Genomic DNA, 17,750 nt, shown 5'->3' with positions numbered 1-17,750 from the left:
CTCCCGTAAGAACGCTACGTTCATGTCCCAAAGGAAACCTGATGTTTCTGCCTTAAAACAATTAAATGTAACGTTCAAAGTCGCTCGAACTGGAGCTTACGTTTAAAATGATAATCTGATTGTTCCTGGTTAACGAAAAGAAGTAATTCAGTGAAAGTCCAGTTTCCCATTTTCTGTGCATATATGTTACTAAAAAGGTTTTTTACTATACTGCATAATAACTCCCAAATTTGGACAAAATAATAAGAAAGTGTATGAAAAATCCTCTTACACAAACTAGCCTTCAGTGTACTCCAGAGAATTAGCTTAAAGTGTCATATAATAACAACAATAAATAACCATCATTATTGTATAGCACTTTTTAAAACACACCTCTAAAACTCTTAACACATCACAGAGAGGTCTACATATCACATCACACAGTATAGAAATATGTGTATTCAACCATAAACTGTTACAGATCCTTCTTGCAAACATATTAACATTAAAGCAGTGGTGTGAATCATAGTCAAAAGTCAATAGGAAATGGATAAATGGATGGAGATAGAAGGAAATGAAATTACATCTAATTATTACTGGTACATAGTACAGTACAGGACTGCTGCATTTTCTTCCCACTGAATGTGTCCAGTTACCCTTAATTAACATATAGTGAAAGCTGAGTTAGTCTGAGGATTGACCCTTGTGGGATTCTATAGGAGTGGAGTAAGCCCTGTAGTTCTTTATATGAATTGTTTGTGAGATAAGAATGATGAAAACTATGTGAGAGCATCGCTATAACTATAATCTCAGTTCACTATTCTGTTTGTTAGAATGGCATTAATCACCTTACCATTACTCAAGAATATTATTTTGGAGTTTCAGCAGGCACAGTGATTTACACGCTGGTGACTCCCTGCAAAAAACCTGTTCCTGTTATTAACGCCTGTCAGCGGGGGGCTGTATTCCAGTTTTCTCCTACAATCCAAGGGCCCTAAATTTAATTGACCATAGTGTGAATATGAGAGTGTGGTTCTGTCTCTCAGTGATGGACTAGTGGCAGGTCAAGAGGTACCCATGACAGGTGGGATGGGTTCGTGACACCACAGGTTCCTAAGTTGGAGGAGAGGTTAAGAGGATGGATGGATAGATGGTGTTTTAGTGCTGTGACTCTGAGAGAAACTAGATTAGAACTGATGCAAGGTGCAGGGTTCCTTAACCAGTTGAAGAAGCAGGTTTTTGGAAAACTTCAGTAACGACTTGTATTTTAGAAATGGACCTGTAATTATATAACAGTGGAAGACACAAGCTGCCTTCAAGTGTTCAGGTATCCAAAGCAAAAGCTGATAACATGAAGGAAAGGGGAGATGACCAGAAAGGTATCTTTGAGAGATTTACCAGGAATAATATCAGCAGAAGGCTATGCATATGAAAAATGGTATTCACCAAATGGAAACTGTACATTCAGGCAACAGTTATTAATTTAAATTAATGTTCAAAAATATTTAAACTGAAAGATTTTACTACTTTGTGAAAAATATTAGTTGATCTTGAATTTAAGGGCATCGACTCATCTTTATAAAGGTGCGACGGAGACAAGAAAAACCCAGAGAAGTAAGTGTTGGAGGGACAGGAATATTTTGCAACTAATTCGGTTAACTGGCCATAGGGAAGTCATTTAATTGGGTATAAAAGGAGCATACTGGAAGAACAGGGTTCTCATTGGTTTACCCATCTACAAACTGTGGCACAATATCAGAATAATGTTCTGCAGTGTAAAATCTTTACTGGGTAAATCTAGTAAAGATCTGAAAACCAACATGATCTTCTGTTACTCAGGTGGCACGCTGTCATGGAAATCACTGCATGGGTTTAGGAACACCTGCACGTTCTGCCTGTGAACACTGACATATCCAAATGGACTGAGCTGAAGTTTGTTATCAGTATTCGGTTTAAAAAGGCTGCATCTTTGATGGTTGGCATTAGATCAGTGCCTATGTAAGTGGCACCTTGCACATTTGGAAAGGAACCAAGACTGAATTATATACACAGCTTTTAGAGCAACATATTTTACATGTTTAAGGAGGAGGATGCTAAGCTGCACACTACAGCAGGGTTTTGTAGTGGAAGACCGCAAGTCCTGCAACAGATATTTGATGATATTTGTGACATCACGAGATGAAAAGCCGCAGGACTGTTGAGCAGCTCTGTCCCTTATATCAAACAAAAATGGGACAACGATGCTCTCCGAAAAGTCCAGCACCTGGTCTCCTCAGTTCACAGGTGTTTATGGACGGTTGTTGAAAGTAGAGGTGATGTTGGAAACATGGCCATGCTGCAAGCTTTTTGGGATGTTGCTGCAACCAAATTCACAATGAGCTCATTTGTTTTCTATGTTGCGTTATGAATAAAGGATGGGTTCATGAGATTTGGAAGAGGTAAAGTTTTTTGAACAGCATGTATAACTTTAACTGAGCTTCGTTAGTCTTTCTCAGCCTGCTGCAGTTACAGTTACAGCCGCGTATCTATTACAGTGAACCTGCCGTCAGCTGTATAACGTTAGCATTAGCTTGTGTTGATGCTAAGCTGCTATTAGCAGGTCCTGTTCAGCGCTAAGTTGTGTCCGGACGACTTTACAGTTTAGTTTCCTCCGATCACCAGATATTTGTGGATGGCCTCGTGTGTACGGAAGCTTCGTGGTGAAGCGCTTTGGCCTGTGGGAAATGTAGGAAACACCAGGACAAGCTGGCATACCTCAGTAAACAAACATGCTGCTCTGTCTTGGGTGGTCGGCTTTGCCATTTCCAGATTGAGCATTGTTATATATCTGGGGGATTATTCTTGATTAATTATTTGAGCTGTCACGTACTATGTGGCTGTATCAGTGTGAGTGCAGCTCATCATGGTGTATCGCACTAATTTAATAACAGTAGATGTATTTAGCCTGATGTCCTCTTTAGAGACCAACAGAGCAAACGCTGCTGATTTTATTTTTGTATTTTATAGTTTGAAAGTGACACTTGGGACACAATGAGTGTGCGTCCCAATGTATTGTGCTCCTTCAGACACAGATCCACACAGCATGTGTATATAAACCATGGAAGAAGCAGGAGCTTTCATTGTGACACACTGCTTAGCTTCACAGTGTGTGTGACACAGGTGGGTCACTTGGATTGGCAGAGGTGAGGCCTGGTAAAAAGCTACAGCTGTAAACTGTAACAGTGCTCATATAGGGGGCTGCTGGGGTTGTCTCACTTTTGGATGCAGCCTCCAGAGGCCGTTAGGGGAATTGCAGTTTTTGGCACTTCTGCACAGGTTTCAGTTTTCAGCCCTGGAGGTGCCGCCTGATATGAGGTGACACTTTTGTCTTTGTCCTCTCACCGTCTGTGAGAGATGAGTATCCACCATGTGAGTCCCTCCCTCTCCACCAGTCGGTCAGACGTCTGCTCGTCCTCCAGTCTGGTTCGGCTAAAAGGGAGATTTTCCTTCCCGCTGTGGCCAAGGCCTTGATCATTGGGGTTGACCGGTTGGTGGGATTTTCTCTGTACTTCGTGGTCTGTGCCTTCAAGTGACTGTTGTTGTGATTTGGTTGATCACAGAGACCTAAAAGACCTGGTGACCTCTAATTTCCTGCTTCTAAATCCAGACAGAGGCTGTACAAAGTTATACTGATAGAGCACTCCCTCCTCAGACTGCAGCCTTATTTGTTGTTGCTAGGTAGAATAGGAGGCAGTGCCTTCAGCAGTGCCTTCAGCTGTCTCTCAGTGGCCCATCTCCTGTGGACCAGCTCCCAGCTTGGATTCATGAGACTCCCCATTTAGTGTTTGTGTTTTTTCTCTAAAGCTTATTGTTAGAACTGGATCAGGTGTCTCTGAGCGTATCCCAGTAACACTGCAGTAGGAGGGCTGCTGGGAGACTTCATCATCTATCACCATGTGTTCTCTTTGAAAGCTACGTATTTGTTATATAAGATAACGTAATCAGGCACTGTTAGCATCTCTGTTTGAACACTTATTAATAGATATACATGACAACACACTGCCACAGTACTAAAATAGTTTAGCAAAATGCATTTAGAAACAACAATGTACACGTCATGTAAGTTCATGTAAAGTAGAGCAACATCACCTCCTTACATCATTTTACTTCCCCGTTTTATTCCCTGTTCACAACCACAGTTTAAATCATGATTCAAGTACAGATTTGAAGCTTTAACAAAAGTATTGCTTTCATTTCTCAGAAATATTTTAATGCTCTCACTACATTTATTGGACAGATTCATTTTAAATATAAAGATTGTTTTTAATACCTTGATGAAAATCCTTTGCAGATGATGCCTCAGGTCTAAAACTCTTAAAGAACCACAGCTTTTCCTAATTCTGTATTCCCAGTATTCCCAGTGTGCCTCCTTAGTGTCATGGTAACACGTTGGCTCAGGAAGTGACAAAGTCACTGGTTAAAGGCAAATAAGAAGCTTTAAAAATAAAAGCTGCCATATGAAACAAATGGAGCTTCCTGCTGTGGTGACCCCAGAGTGACTAAAGCATTTCTATAAACTAACACAAGAATAAACGAGAACATATCAAAATGAAGAGTAACTGCCATAAATCTCATGTACTTACACAGAAAAGTCAAAGCTCTGCCCATCAAAGCCCCGACTGTGATGACCTCAGGGCTCCACCACAGCAATCACAGGCTGCCACTGTGCCGCTGAGTGCGCTCCCAAAAAGCCGCAGCCCGTCAGGCCCGTCGGGCTGGTGCAGTCTGAGTGTTGCACAGCAAAGCCTCCGTGGTGTCATTTCTAAAGCATCGTGCTCATGCATTGTTCTGGCTTGTATTGCTAGTGCAGACCTAGCATTACAGCACAGCCTGTATTGTTTGCTGTATAGGCAACATCCTGTAGAAACCGCTGGCACTGTTTGGTTTCAGACTTTCAAACCATTCACAGCCATGAAACTGGACTGAGCTTATTTTCAGCATCATCTAAAATATAATGAAGGCTTTCTTTATGCTGTTGAAATGTCTTCTTCATGTTGGTGACACGTTTTCAAGTGTTCAGATTTAAAGTGCAGTGACGCGTGCGTGTGTGTGTGTGTGTGTGTGCACTGTCACGCTGCTCTGACTGGTCAGTAACTCTGTTCTACATATTGTAGTAAATAAGCTGTTGATAAGATGAACAGGTGCTGACTTACCTGTTCCTGTTTTTGGGAGCCAGTAAACAGGCTGCTGGTAGCAGGTGGACAGTACAGCCTGGCTTATCGTTATGGTAACAGCAGGTGGGTGGGACTGGGTGTGTTTGGGGAGGGGGTTGGGTTACTGTGTTAGTATATTAATAGTATTCAAAAAGCAATATGTGTTTACTGAGGCTGCTCATCCCCTCATTGTTTAGTATATGTAATAAATAATTGTTATTATTATCAATATTATTATCAGGTTAGTGAAATTCATTCAGTCCAACTCAAAGAGAATTTCTATTTGTGCAAAATATTCAGTTTGCATAACATCAAGAAGCATAAATTCATATTAAAATATGTAAGAAAACCTAAAGTGTTGTTTAGTTAGTGGGTGGATGGCTGAAGGGTAATCTTGGTTTCCTTTGTTTGGGACAAACATTTGGGAATGTTTGTTTGAGAGGAAGAATAAACTGCTTGGATCAGTCAGGGGTTCGATGTCACATCCCTGAGCTAAAGTCTGATTTCCCTGATATGTGATCATCTGTAGTTTAACAGGAGAGCTGTCTTTACTTGATCAAACCTCCTCCTCTTGTTCTAATGGAGATTCTGGATGTTCACAGGTATGATCCAGTGACATGATGGAGAGTTTAAAGACGCGGCTCGAGTTCCCCAGCCCTGTCATACAAGCCCAGGTAAGAGGCGGACTCTGCTCTGTGACTCCTCCCATCCAAATGATACCAATGATCCTTCCCTTGTCTGATTCCACAGGTACGAGTGATTTGTTAATGATAGAGGTCAACTAAGTAGCAGCTCACACAGGCAGAAAATCTCTACCATTAACAGGAATTCAGCAATACTCATAAAAAAGTCTCCTGATAAGACAGAGTAAAGAGTAACGTAACTATTTGATAGAGTAACATGACTGTAAGGTGCACTGATACATGTGTGCAGCTGTTGGAGGATTTTAAAGAGACATGAGGTGAGTTTACAGTGTAACAAGATCCAAGACACAGAGTTACTTTGTATGTTTGTTGGCAACCACGAGGGTTTCTGAGTCACTCACACTCGTGTGTTTAATATGTTTATGTAGAGGAGAGGCAGGTTTTACTGAACACACACAGACTCAGGTCCCTGTAGGCACATTCATTCATTCATTCACTCATTCATTCATTCATTCATTCATTCATTCATTCATTCATTCGTTCATTCATTCATTCATTCATTCACTCTGTAGTGTTGGTTTCTCTTCCTCTCTTTGTTATTGTGAATAATGGTACAGAAGTGTGATTTTCTTGTGTTGTAGACGGTGAGAAGTCTTGTTGCAGCTGTCTTAAAGGAAAAAGGGTCAAATGGGCAAATCACCTGGTCCTGTGCTCAGGTGAGTTCCTGTAAGAGTCACATATGATCATTTCTTTAGTTACATGAAGTATAAAAGAGCAGGAACATCTGCTTCATGTGGTCCTGTGTTTTATCCTCAGTGACTTTGACACATCTGCTGTGAGGCTGACACCTCTGATCTCACAGTGTCAGCTTTGTTTTTATACACAGATATAAAATATGGATATGCACTGATAAACGATCATAGTTATAATATTTCTGACTGTCTGAGTCCAAATTGAATCAAACCTTGTTGGGATTGAATCAGTGCTGAGCCCGAGTGGCTGCACTGAGTGGGACAGATTGCATTCTCACGTGCACCTCTGTCTTTGTCCGTTTTCATTCAGGGCTTCAGTGCATGTGTGGAAATGGCACAGATCGTTTTGTTAAACTTCTGAAACACTGACTGCATCACTGTTGTTGTTCAGGGCCCAGCACTGGAAGCTTTGTGGCAGCAGTGCTGCAGTGACTGTGCTGTGGTGTGTTCAGCGTGCTGTGACACCTTGGTGTTATTGGTGGACCAGGGCCATGCAGACCTGGACTACATCTTCAATGGTGTCCTCAACCTCCTGCCTTCTGCAAGGTATGCAACGCGCAGTTATTGGATGCCACGATCCTGCCTCAGAAAGCTCAGCTCAGCTGTTTGTCAATGAGTCTGATAGAGGCTCTGTAACCTGCATCCATGCAGCGTTACAGCCGCTGCAAAGGCACAACATGAAAGATCCTCAGCAGGACGAAGTTGTGTATCAGCAGGACAAAGAAGGCTCTCTTTAGCATGAGAATGCTAACACTGTGAACTGAGAAGAGGTATGAAGAAGGCCGTGTATGTCCACTGTTACTGGCCATCGTCACCTACAAATTCAGTCTTTAAATCCCTTTAAAGGCCCACTCACACCTCGCCTCAGGTGACCTCAAAGGTCACATGATGGGTCGCGGAAAGGTCTCATAGTGGTTCAACCCTTAACCCTTGGTGTTGACAATGACCTACGCTTTTGTTTATACTCATGTGATGACGCACATGACAAATAGCTCGATGACCATCTCCAAGGAGGGAAACGCCCTGTAGGGTTTAAATATGTGGGTCTCTCCACCTTGTATAAGAAGTGAAACATCTTTAAACTTAATCAAGTCCAGTCTCCTTCTTTTCCAGCTACCAGTGTGTAACATGGAGTCAATGCTTCCAGTGCAGGAACCTGACTGACAGTCTACAAACTGAGTTAGACACATGGAGGTCATAGCTTAGTCCAGCGGTCCCCAACCCCCGGGCCTCGGACCGGTACTGGTCCGTGAGTTGTTTGGTACCGGGCCGCGAGAGTTGAGGCTCAGGTGTGAAATGTATAGTTTTCAGGGTTTTTATCGTGTTACGTCCCCACATAAAATCTAGGCGAAGAGGGTGGGGGACAGTAACAGTTGGATCCGGGTTGAAATGAAAAGAACACCAGGCAGAGGTAGTTAACACAAAATATATCTTTATTATAATCAATTAACTCAATAATCATATAAATAGTAACAACAAAAAGAGACAGCACCGCTGCTTTAATGGTAAATCAGACAGGTCAACCCAAAGAGATGGCGACCACTTCAACAAAGAAAACAACTATAAGGCTCCAACAGAAAAAGACAGCAACGCTGCTATTACCAATAACCAGGCAGGCCAAACAAAATAATGGAGGCCGCCGTCACTTAAGCAAAACCACTGCTCAGTTAAGAACTACTCACAAAGAGCCACGCACAGTGGGGCTGGTCACACACACAACAGGCCTTTTCCACACCTAGACCAGACTCACACACTGACCAGCACAGAGGAAATCCACCAGAAGCCTCTCCCACATCCACACTGCTCTTCTCCAGCTTATATCACCTCTGAGGGTAATTGGTGGTAAACGAGGGCAGATGAGCAGCAGGTGTGCCCTAAAGGAGAAGGCAGGGGCAGAGAGAGACAAGGGGAGGGGCAAGAAAGAAGGAGGAAGAGAGGGAGAAGACAGCACCACGCCCACACACTCCCACAGCCTCACAGGATGTAACATATCGGTTTTCAGCGTCATTTTGTTATCGTTTTTATCATTAACTCGGTTTTCCTGGGTCTTTTCATGTATGTTATGAATAAATCTTCTTTTTTGGTACTGGTACTGGTTTTATTTTGTTGTATTTATCCGCAACATCTTAAAGGCCGGTCCGTGAAAATATTGTCGGGGATAAACCGGTCTGTGGTGCAAAAAAGGTTGGGGACTGCTGGCTTAGTCTGTGCTGAGGATAAATCCACGATGTCATTGCTCTCCATCAGGGCTCATGTGAAGTAAAGAAAATAGCTTTGAAAGTTTAAACTGGAAACATGAAAATGTTAAAGGTTACTGTTCCACAGTTCAGAGCTGGATGCTCTCTAATCTGGACGCTAACCTAGTTGTGCAGCATAATGTAACTATTTGAAAACATTTGAAGCAATGAAAACGCTCACACTGTTAGTTTTTTCAGTTATTCTGACTCTGATATCCAACAGACACACTCAAGGGTTGATAAAAGTCATTCGGCGATTGTTGGAGATGCAGGCTGACCAGAGCGATGGACACTTCACCTGTCCGTATTCTATCAGGTAAGTATCTCATGTCTAATATCTAGAGATGTTCAAACATATTGTCTTGTGTAATCTATCAAGCTACATATAGCTTGTAGCTTACTGCTAGTCCAAAGAAGCAGCATTGGTCCACCACCCACTTGAAGTGCCGTAGGGGTCCGGTGCTCTGTCTGGTGGCAGTCAAAGGCCCTGGTGCTTCAGTCCCAGCTATAAACTGGCTCTTGGAGCATGAGAATCCCAAACTGGTGCATGAGGTTGAAAAATACTGACTACATGTTAAAAGTGAGAGGTGGCAGACAGGGAATGGGTACGTTTGCATCTCCCTGATTTGATGGCAGCATTTAGAAGTTTTCCCTGGTGGACAAGACGGTTGCTTCCCTGTGCCGTCATGTTGGGAACAGGTGCCGATAGTCATTTGTTCACATGTGACTAACAGTTGTCTAGAGTAATTTTTAGAGTTGCTGGGTGAGGTGGGTACCCCATCTAGCAACTCCATAGTCCTGCTTGGGGACTTTAATGTTGTGGGGGCAATCTCTGAACCAGAAGATAGACATTGGAGGTTCAGGGAGCAGCAGGTTGGAAGCGTCCTGTTAGGCTTGGCTATCGTCTGGCAAATATCGACAGGATGAGTGTAACTCTTGCAGAAGCTGAAGCAAAAACTCAGGTGTACGAGGAGCTTGGTGAGGCAATGGAGCAAGACTTTTTGTTGACCTAGAAACGATTCTGACAAACCGTCAGTCAAGTCAGAAGAGGATAGCAGTGATCTGTTCACACTGGATACAGAGTATCAGAGCCTGAGGACAAGGGGCACGACTCTGAGGGTGGGGTCACTGAGGTAGTTAAACAACTACCTGGCGGCAGAGTCCGAGGGGCGGATGAGAGGTACCCTTAGTTTCTCCAGGCTCTGGATGTTGTTGAGTGCTCTTGGTTGACACGCCTTTGCAATGTTTTGTGGAAGTCTCACTTCTCTGTCCAAATGCAGGAAGCTTGGTCTGTTTTGCCAGCACCAAGTCAGATCTATTCCTGGTGGGTGTTGTTATCGATGCTTTTTTGAGTAATTCTGCAGCTGCGTGGGAAACATTGGGAATGAGAATCAGCACCTCCAAGTCTGAGGCTGTGGTTCAAAGCTGAAAACAGTGGATCACCCACTCCAGGTCAAGGAAGAGCTGGCGCCCAAGTTGGAGGCGTTTAAGTATCTGTGGGTGTTGTTCATGAGTGAGGACAGAGTGACATATTGACAGATGGATTGGTCCTGTGGCTGCAGTGATGGGGCCGGTCTACTGGTCCATCGTGGTGACCTCAGTGACGTGAAAGCTGTCAAAGCTGTTGATTTACTGGTTGATCTAACATCCCTACACTAACCTGTGCTTACAAGCTTTGGGTAGTGATCGAAAGAATGACATTGCGAATGCAAGCGGCAGATATTCGTTTCCTCTGAACAGCGGCTGGGCTTTCCCTTAGAGATGGGTCAGCCATTCAGGAAGGTCTCAGAGTACAGCTGCTACTCACCCACATTGAACAGATCTAGTTGTTTGGGCATCTGTTTTGGATGCTTCTAGGACACCTCATGTCTTACCGAGAAGAGACCCGGAGGTAGACTCAGGACATGCTGGAGAGATTATATGTTTTGGCTGGTTTGGTAACACCTCAGTTAAAGAAAAAGGACAATTCAGTTCAATTATGATTTAGTTCCAGTTCATGAGGTAATTTTCTTGTTTGGCTACCCATGACTACCACAGGCAGAAGCAGCATGGATCCAAGCCATGTTTTTGTATTTGAAACATGTCAGTACGGCGAGTTTTGCATAAAAGGTTTTGACCATATGTAACTCCTTATTCCAACATGCTCAGTGCTCGTGCACTAATAAACAATAAATGTAGTGTTTAATTGTCTGTTTTTAATCTAAAGATGTGTTTGATGGTTTTAGACATAACAGATCATGGGGTGGCTGTAGCTCAGGAGGTAGAGCAGGTCACCTACTGATCGGAAGGTTGGTGGTTCAATCCTTGGCTCCTCCAGTCTCCATGTCAAGTATCCTTGGGCAAGATACTAACCCCAAGTTGCTCTCCGATGCGTCCATCGGAGTATGAATGTGTGTGAATGTAGTTAGAGAGCACTAAGTGTAGATAAAGTGCTTGTGAGAATGGGTGTGATTGGGTGAATGTGGCATGTTGTATAGAGCGCTTTGAGTACTCCGAGAGAGTAGAAAAGCGCTATATAAGAATCAGTCCAAACAGTCCTGCTGCATTTACAGTGGGGGGCATTATTACAGTTGGTGGTGAGACAGGGAGGGCTTTCCTGTTCACAGTGCAAACATGCTGCTGAAGCCTTGAGGGAAACCTCTTCTTTGTTCTCCTCGTCCTCCTCCAGCTTTGCCTCCTTTGCCAAGTTCCTGGGGCATCCTTAATCACTTGCAGCGGGTAATAAAATGACTGAGCTGCTTTGTCTTTTTTCATTTTCCTTGATGTTTTTCTTCCTTCCTCATTTACCTCTGAAGTCATTTCCTCATTTATTTTACATTTTCTTCACCTATCTTCCTGCTTTTTTTTTCATTCCCTCCTTCTCATTGTGCTTTCTCCATGGTCATTACTGTCATTTCTGCCTGTGGCTGTCTGGCAGCCTGAACCTTCCTAGTGGGAAGATGAATGTGTTGAGGGCAGCAGGGTGGTGCCATTGGCCACTGCCTGTCTGGGCTGCCATTGGTTGTCAGGCCTGGCACTGCTGGGTACTGTAAATGCTGCACTATTAATGGAACATACACACTGCTGCCCATTGTTAAATGTCTTCTCACCATAGCCCTTAGCAATCTGCCACCATGACACATTGGCCCTCAGCAGGCTCACAGGACATTTGGGGGCTCTATCCACAACACCACCTTATGTTTGTGTGCACATACAGTGAGCTGTACACCAGTATTACTATAAATAATCACAAGGACTAGTTAGTCAGTGATTCGGGTGTCTGTTTGTTTTAGTTCATACACTCACTGGCCACTTTTTTAGGTGCACCTACTTTTTAATACCAATATCAGTGAGCGAAGCACATGGAAGCAACTCGGTGCATTTAGGTATGTAGACCTGGTTAAAATGACCACGAATAGTGAAGAAAGTTGATTTAAGTGATTGTGAATAAAGCATGGTTTATCCTGCCTGATGGCTGGTCTGCTAAACCACTGAGATTTTCCCACACAGCCATCTCTAGGGTTGACCAAAGGACAACTTGAGGACAATGGGCAAACTGGTTGAGCTGACAGGAAGACAACAGTATCTCAAATCACCACTCATTACAGTGCAAGTGTGCAGAAGAGCATCTTTGAACATACTAAATCAAACTTTGACGCAACAGCAGAAGACCATAACAGGTGTCACTCGTGATAGGAAAGAAAAGCAAACTGAGGCTGATTCACAGGGATTACCCAAACTGGACTTGACTGGAAAAGCATTGTATGATTTACCTCATGACATTCTGATGGCAGTAAAATGCAATGAGCAGGATGGATGCTCAGGCTGGTTGTGGTGGTTTAATGGTGTGTGAACCTGTGTAACAAATCCAGTCACAAAATGTCCTCAAATATTCCACAGTCAACTGTGGTATTAAAACGAAGTGGGAGGGATTGGGAATGATAGCAACACAATTATGAAGTGGTAAAATGACACAGGTCAGCAGACGCTGAGGGGCATAGTTTGCAGAGGACACCAACTTTCTACAGAGTCAGTCACTGTAGACTTCCAAACTTCATTTAGCCTTCAGATTAGCTGAAGAACTGTGAGCAGAGAGCTCCATGGGGTGGGTTTCCATGGCCGAGCAGCTACATCGCTAAGCGCATTGGATGAGTGAGATTTGGATGGAACTTGAACTGGACTGGCCTGAGTCCAGACCTCAACCCAACAGAAGTCCTCATTGATGAATTAGAGCAGAAACTGCCAGCCAGGTCTTCTCATCCAACATCACTGACTAACACAGAGGTGGGCAACTCCAGGCCTCGAGTGTCCTGCAGGTTTTAGACATGTCCAGCTCATTTAAATGGCTAAATGACCTCCTCAACATGTCTTGAAGAGGCCTGATAATGAATTCCATTCAATTCAGTTTTATTTATATAGCGCCAAATCACAACAAAAGTCGCCTCAAGGCGCTTGATATTGTACTGTATATCCTATAATAACGCAGAGAAAACCCCCACAATCATATGACCCCCTATGAGCAAGCACCTTGGCAACAGTGGGAAGGAAAAACTCCCTTTTAACAGGAAGGAAACCTCTGGCAGAATCAGGGAGGGGCGGGGCCATCTGCTGTGATTGGTTGGGGTGAGAGAAGGAAGACAGGGAGGCAACAGCTCTTGTGTGGATTGAGGCCTTCTTAGTTTGTCATCGTTGTAATAGACTGACTCAGTGGTTTGTTGGGACCATAACTTGAATCAGAGCTGGGACACTGACCCGTCCATTGCAGGAGCAGCCCTCACCCGTACGTCACAGCCCTGGAGAACAGAGTGGACTGCTGGCCGGCTCTGCTGTTCGAGATCGATGACTTTATCCAGAAAGCTGTTGACAGGTAAGTCTTACTGGTTCCTATCGTAGCTGTTATGTTGTACACTACTTTGAAGAAAACTGGACATTATGAGATGATCTATTCTCAGAGATTCTTATGACTGCAGTGTGTGTGTACGTTACAGAGATAAAGAGGCTTATATCACCATGCTGGCCCCCTTCCTTCGGTACCTATACTGCCAACCTCACAGGCAACCCGAGCACGCGCTCCTTCGACAGAGTCTTCTTAGGGTGATGCTGCCCATTCAGGGAGGATCCAGGTCCGCCCCCCAGAACAAGGAGCAGGAAACGCTGTCCCCAGTGTCTGACAGGCTGCTGCTCTGTCTTTGTCAGCTGGTTCCACACATGCAGGTAACAAACTGAAGTTATGTTAGGTAACTGTACAAAGACACGTCAACATGTTTCCACTCTGTATGTTACACCATCGTTCATTTAAATGTGTCTCTCTTATTTGCATACGCTCAGATTGACAGGAAGTAGCTAATACAGAGAGCAGGATGGAGCTATGTCAGCCTCTCCTCTCTGTCCTGCAGGTGGACAGCGTGGAGGCAGTCCTGGAGCTGTGTGCGTTTGTGGGCGCTCTGCTCCAAGATCTAACTGGGACCTCTGGAGACCAGTGGAAACCAGAGAAAGCGGCGCTGGCTCTGCAGCTGCTGTGTGCGTGTCGGCGATGCCTCGAGTTCAACGGAGACTGCAGACCAATAATCGGCTTAATGCAGCAGCTTGTTCCAGCCTGTCAGGTGATCGCTGTTTGTAGACAATCAGACACCAGCAAAGATAAAGAAGCCGCGCTGCTGTGCTGGTTAACGTGAGCTAAATATGGAAGTAAACAAAAGTGATGCTTTTTGTTTTACATGTGCAAATATCTCTGCTCCAAACCTGAGCCTGGACTCACAGCAGTGGGTTATTTGGCATTAATGCTGATCAGCTTCTTCACTCACTGCAGCGAGCTGACATGGACATGCACACATGTGAATATCTGACACTCAAAGACACTTTGTAGAAATGTAGCATTGTTTGGTTCAGTGTTTTCATAAAAGCCTTGTTGCTCCTACCAGGGAGAGCACACCTGAGTTTAAGGCCTGAACAGGTGTGAAACCTTTTGTCCTCCATGATGGCTGAAAATCAAAGCGGGTCTCACTTTAGCGCGCTCACGCTGCCCGTCTCTCTGTGTACCTGGCCTGTACACGCCCCCTTCTTTCTGTCACATAATGGTATGATCCCAGACACTCTGCGTGTGATTGGCTGCATGGTGTGCCCATTAAAATACAGTCCCACCCCTCCTACATGGGTTCTCAGCAGGGTTGAAGATTCGGCTCCTACGTACTGACGAGCCGTTAATAACTGACACGTGAATGATCTCTGATAGAAGTATAACAGGCCTGTGACACCCCTGCACTACAGTCTCTGCCTCTGCTCATTTTCATGGCTGTCATCAGGTTTGTTTACACTCACTTGTGTGATGGAGTCAAGCTGTGCACCCTCAGGCTACAGTCACATTAAAGAAAGCAGTGTTGGAGACGCTGTGTGACCAGAATTAGTGTGAAAAATTAGTTTAGACTAAATCTCACTGAAGCCATCAGAACTATGAACACGTGTGGAAGGAAGTAACTCAGAACATGTTTTAGATTCGTCACCCTTTGCTTTGATCGCTGCTCTGATCCTCTGGATGAGCTCCATGATGGGTCACCTGAAGTGGTTTGTTCCCAGTGATGCTGAGCACTTGTTGGTCTCTGCACTGCATCTCATCCAAACAGCTGATTAAAGCTGACTGAAACTCTTCATCACAGAAACAGCTGTAGTGACGGTTACACAGACCTTCTTACGTAGGGATTAAATGAACTGCTCTGCAGTGGTGATTGGTTCATGTAAACACAGAGTCTTCTTCACACACTGTCTCCATGCTGGGACCGATCCTGTTTACACGTTTCACCTTATTAACATCATTCACATCCTGCAGTTGGAGCCTCTCTGAGAGGAAGCCTGACCATCGATCCTGTCCACGCCTACAAAACCAAACATGCTGACTTATTTATTAGCTGTCAGTCTGCTGGTGATGTCAGTACATGGAACAAGATGCCTTCTGGCCTATAGAGGTTTACACATGTGGGTCAAATGTCCCCCATTGTGAACCTTGTCAGTGCTGTAATGTGTGAGCCCTCGGGCCTCTGCGGCCTGTATTGACCTGTTGGCATCGCTGTTTGTTTTCTGCAGGAGTTGCTGTTGGATGAGCTGATGATGGGCGTGGCCTTGCTCTTGTTGGAAGCCCCTTCAGATCAGCTGACCAGCCTTCTCAGACTTGGTAAAGTGATTATTTTGGACAAAGCTCTGCTGGCTTTAGCTTCCTTTAAGAGACTTTGAAGCAGTGAAAGAATTAGTGGGAACAAAACTAGGTTGTGTGTGCAGGTCATGGTTGGAACCTCACAGAGCTTTGTGTCCTACATGAGATATTCTTTCTCTCAACACAGCACTGAGTTTGGTCCCTGAACAAGCGGAGGCGTCGCCCTGGTTGAGTCCGGTCCTGATTCTCCCCGTGTTGCAGCTCCTGTCCTGCTTGGGTCTCACTGAGCCGCTGTCTGACCAGAACACACACAGCACCAACCACAGGCTGGCTCACAGCCTGCTGCACAGAGTTAGCAGGCCCGCAGATAAACCCCAGCAGGTAGCCCAACAGGTAGCCCAGCAGGTAGCCTAGCAGGTAGCCCAACAGGTAGCCCAACAGGTAGCCCAGCAGGTAACCCAACAGGTAGCCCAACAGGTAACCCAGCAGGTAGCCCAGCAGGTAGCCCAGCAGGTAGCCTAGCAGGTAGCCCAGCAGGTAGCCTAGCAGGTAACCCAGCAGGTAGCCCAGCAGGTAGCCCAGCAGGTAGCCTAGCAGGTAGCCTAGCAGGTAGCCCAGCAGGTAACCCAGCAGGTAGCCTAGCAGGTAACCCAGCAGGTAGCCTAGCAGGTAGCCTAGCAGGTAGCCTAGCAGGTAGCCTAGCAGGTAACCCCAGGCCTGCTTCTCACATTCAGTTTTTGGAGTCTTTCTTTGAGGTGTAGCCACGTAGTTCAAACACTGTTACAATAGTGCAGGTAGGTGTTAGGTGGTGAGTGGACAGAGCATTAGAGCACAGACGACATCCATCCAAAAATACTGTTTCCCTCTCAGTGTCATAGCAACAGGGCTGTCTTTACTGCCTCTTCTTCAGGGTCAGCATCCAGTCTCTGGAGTGTTGTTCCTCTGGGATGCTTTGCTTGATCCTTAAATTACACTTCATTAACATTCATGGTGCATCTGTAGCTTTGCTCTTTGTTCTTTCTCATTTGTTTCTCATGAATCTGTCTCCCTCAGCCGGCCCCATCACTGCCTCTGTCTCTGAGTTCCTGGTATAGTGAGCTCAGCGTGTCTTTGTCGGTACTGCGCAAAGTGGCCAACAATCCAGCAGCAGCGACCGATTGGCTGTTGGCGGTCAGCTCCGCCCTGTCGTCCAGCCAGCGCCTGTCCTCCTCTCTTGTCCTGATTGTGACTTATCTCATCATCATGGGTCAGGAAAACATCTGCCAGCTGGCTTTGAAAGCAAGCCAGGCTGTCGCTGCTGCCGACCCCTGCCAGGTAGATAACCCACACAACTGGTTCTCTTAAATCTGTGGCCTGAATATAAAGTAATGCATGTTGTTCCCTCTGACATGTAGATATGTTGTATGTAAGGCAGCTAGCTCGTGTTTGTCTTTCTAAGAGCAGTAAACACATGTTGATAACCTGGTGTTTTGGCACCAACACATGACTTTGAAATGGTTCAGATCAGCAGGAAGATAAAAGCTGTCACTGCTGTGTGATTGCTGCTAATCTGCTGCCGTATAAAGGGAGAGGTTAGGGAGTGCTCTAAGGGGACAGACTTCCCTCTGGACTTGTGTTGGAGTCACTAGCTGCAGATGAAGTGTGAAGTTTACCCCTCATTACTCAAGCGTGCACCGGGCCCCAGAGGATTCACCTTCTGCTCTAATTGCTCCCAGAGTGCTGCACACACTGGTGTTTGGATGCACTGGTTGAAGGTTGTCGGCATATTTGAGTCCTCTGGAGATCTCTGCTCGCTCGTACTTGTCATCTTACATGTGCAGCAG

At 45.0% G+C, this 17,750-nt stretch overlaps 3 protein-coding genes across 5 annotated transcripts in view; 2 read left to right on the top strand and 1 right to left on the bottom strand.

The window, feature by feature from the left end:
- Positions 1 to 5,228, bottom strand: part of mllt3 (MLLT3 super elongation complex subunit) — a 33,072-nt gene extending 27,844 nt beyond the window's left edge. For 2 of the 3 annotated variants that reach the window (XM_087838991.1, XM_087838989.1), the window contains exon 1: positions 4,602 to 4,734. In XM_087838991.1, the coding sequence (XP_087695117.1) occupies positions 4,602 to 4,626 (25 nt within the window). In that variant the 5' untranslated portion in view covers positions 4,627 to 4,734. Of the gene's footprint in view, positions 1 to 4,601; positions 4,735 to 5,171 lie in introns of those variants that run through there. The other variant, XM_087838990.1, reaches the window with a different exon arrangement.
- A 9-nt stretch (positions 5,229 to 5,237) lies between these two features.
- On the top strand, positions 5,238 to 14,646 carry LOC148105911 (focadhesin-like). Its single transcript, XM_087839016.1, has 8 exons — positions 5,238 to 5,255; positions 5,774 to 5,845; positions 6,457 to 6,531; positions 6,959 to 7,113; positions 9,028 to 9,120; positions 13,549 to 13,650; positions 13,772 to 13,997; positions 14,180 to 14,646. The coding sequence occupies exons 2-8, from the start codon at positions 5,789 to 5,791 to the stop codon at positions 14,456 to 14,458; spliced, it is 987 nt and encodes a 328-aa protein (XP_087695142.1). The 5' UTR covers positions 5,238 to 5,255; positions 5,774 to 5,788; the 3' UTR covers positions 14,459 to 14,646.
- Positions 14,647 to 15,834: 1,188 nt separating this feature from the next.
- LOC148105910 (focadhesin-like) lies at positions 15,835 to 17,512 on the top strand. The gene is made up of 3 exons (XM_087839027.1): positions 15,835 to 15,948; positions 16,115 to 16,308; positions 16,981 to 17,512. Exons 1-3 carry the CDS (start codon positions 15,882 to 15,884, stop codon positions 17,269 to 17,271), a joined length of 552 nt encoding a protein of 183 aa, XP_087695153.1. The 5' UTR covers positions 15,835 to 15,881; the 3' UTR covers positions 17,272 to 17,512.
- Positions 17,513 to 17,750: the final 238 nt, after the last annotated feature.

This window comes from Neolamprologus brichardi, chromosome 3, assembly GCF_056152115.1.
Source record: "Neolamprologus brichardi isolate AB-2024 chromosome 3, ASM5615211v1, whole genome shotgun sequence".
Taxonomy (NCBI): Eukaryota; Metazoa; Chordata; class Actinopteri; order Cichliformes; family Cichlidae; genus Neolamprologus; species Neolamprologus brichardi.
The sequence above is the reverse complement of the archived record's forward strand: the minus strand, read 5'-3'. Positions and strand labels throughout refer to the sequence as shown.

Bases quoted from the DNA above. Each gene is read 5' to 3' on its own strand.
- LOC148105910 (XM_087839027.1), top strand. From the start codon at position 15,882: ATGATGGGCGTGGCCTTGCTCTTGTTGGAAGCCCCTTCAGATCAGCTG. The intron at 15,949-16,114 runs GTAAAGTGATTA...CTCTCAACACAG, and splicing joins GACCAGCCTTCTCAGACTTG to CACTGAGTTTGGTCCCTGAA. The intron at 16,309-16,980 runs GTAGCCCAACAG...TGTCTCCCTCAG, and splicing joins CCGCAGATAAACCCCAGCAG to CCGGCCCCATCACTGCCTCT.
- LOC148105911 (XM_087839016.1), top strand. From the start codon at position 5,789: ATGATGGAGAGTTTAAAGACGCGGCTCGAGTTCCCCAGCCCTGTCATA. The intron at 7,114-9,027 runs GTATGCAACGCG...GATATCCAACAG, and splicing joins AACCTCCTGCCTTCTGCAAG to ACACACTCAAGGGTTGATAA. The intron at 9,121-13,548 runs GTAAGTATCTCA...CGTCCATTGCAG, and splicing joins ACCTGTCCGTATTCTATCAG to GAGCAGCCCTCACCCGTACG.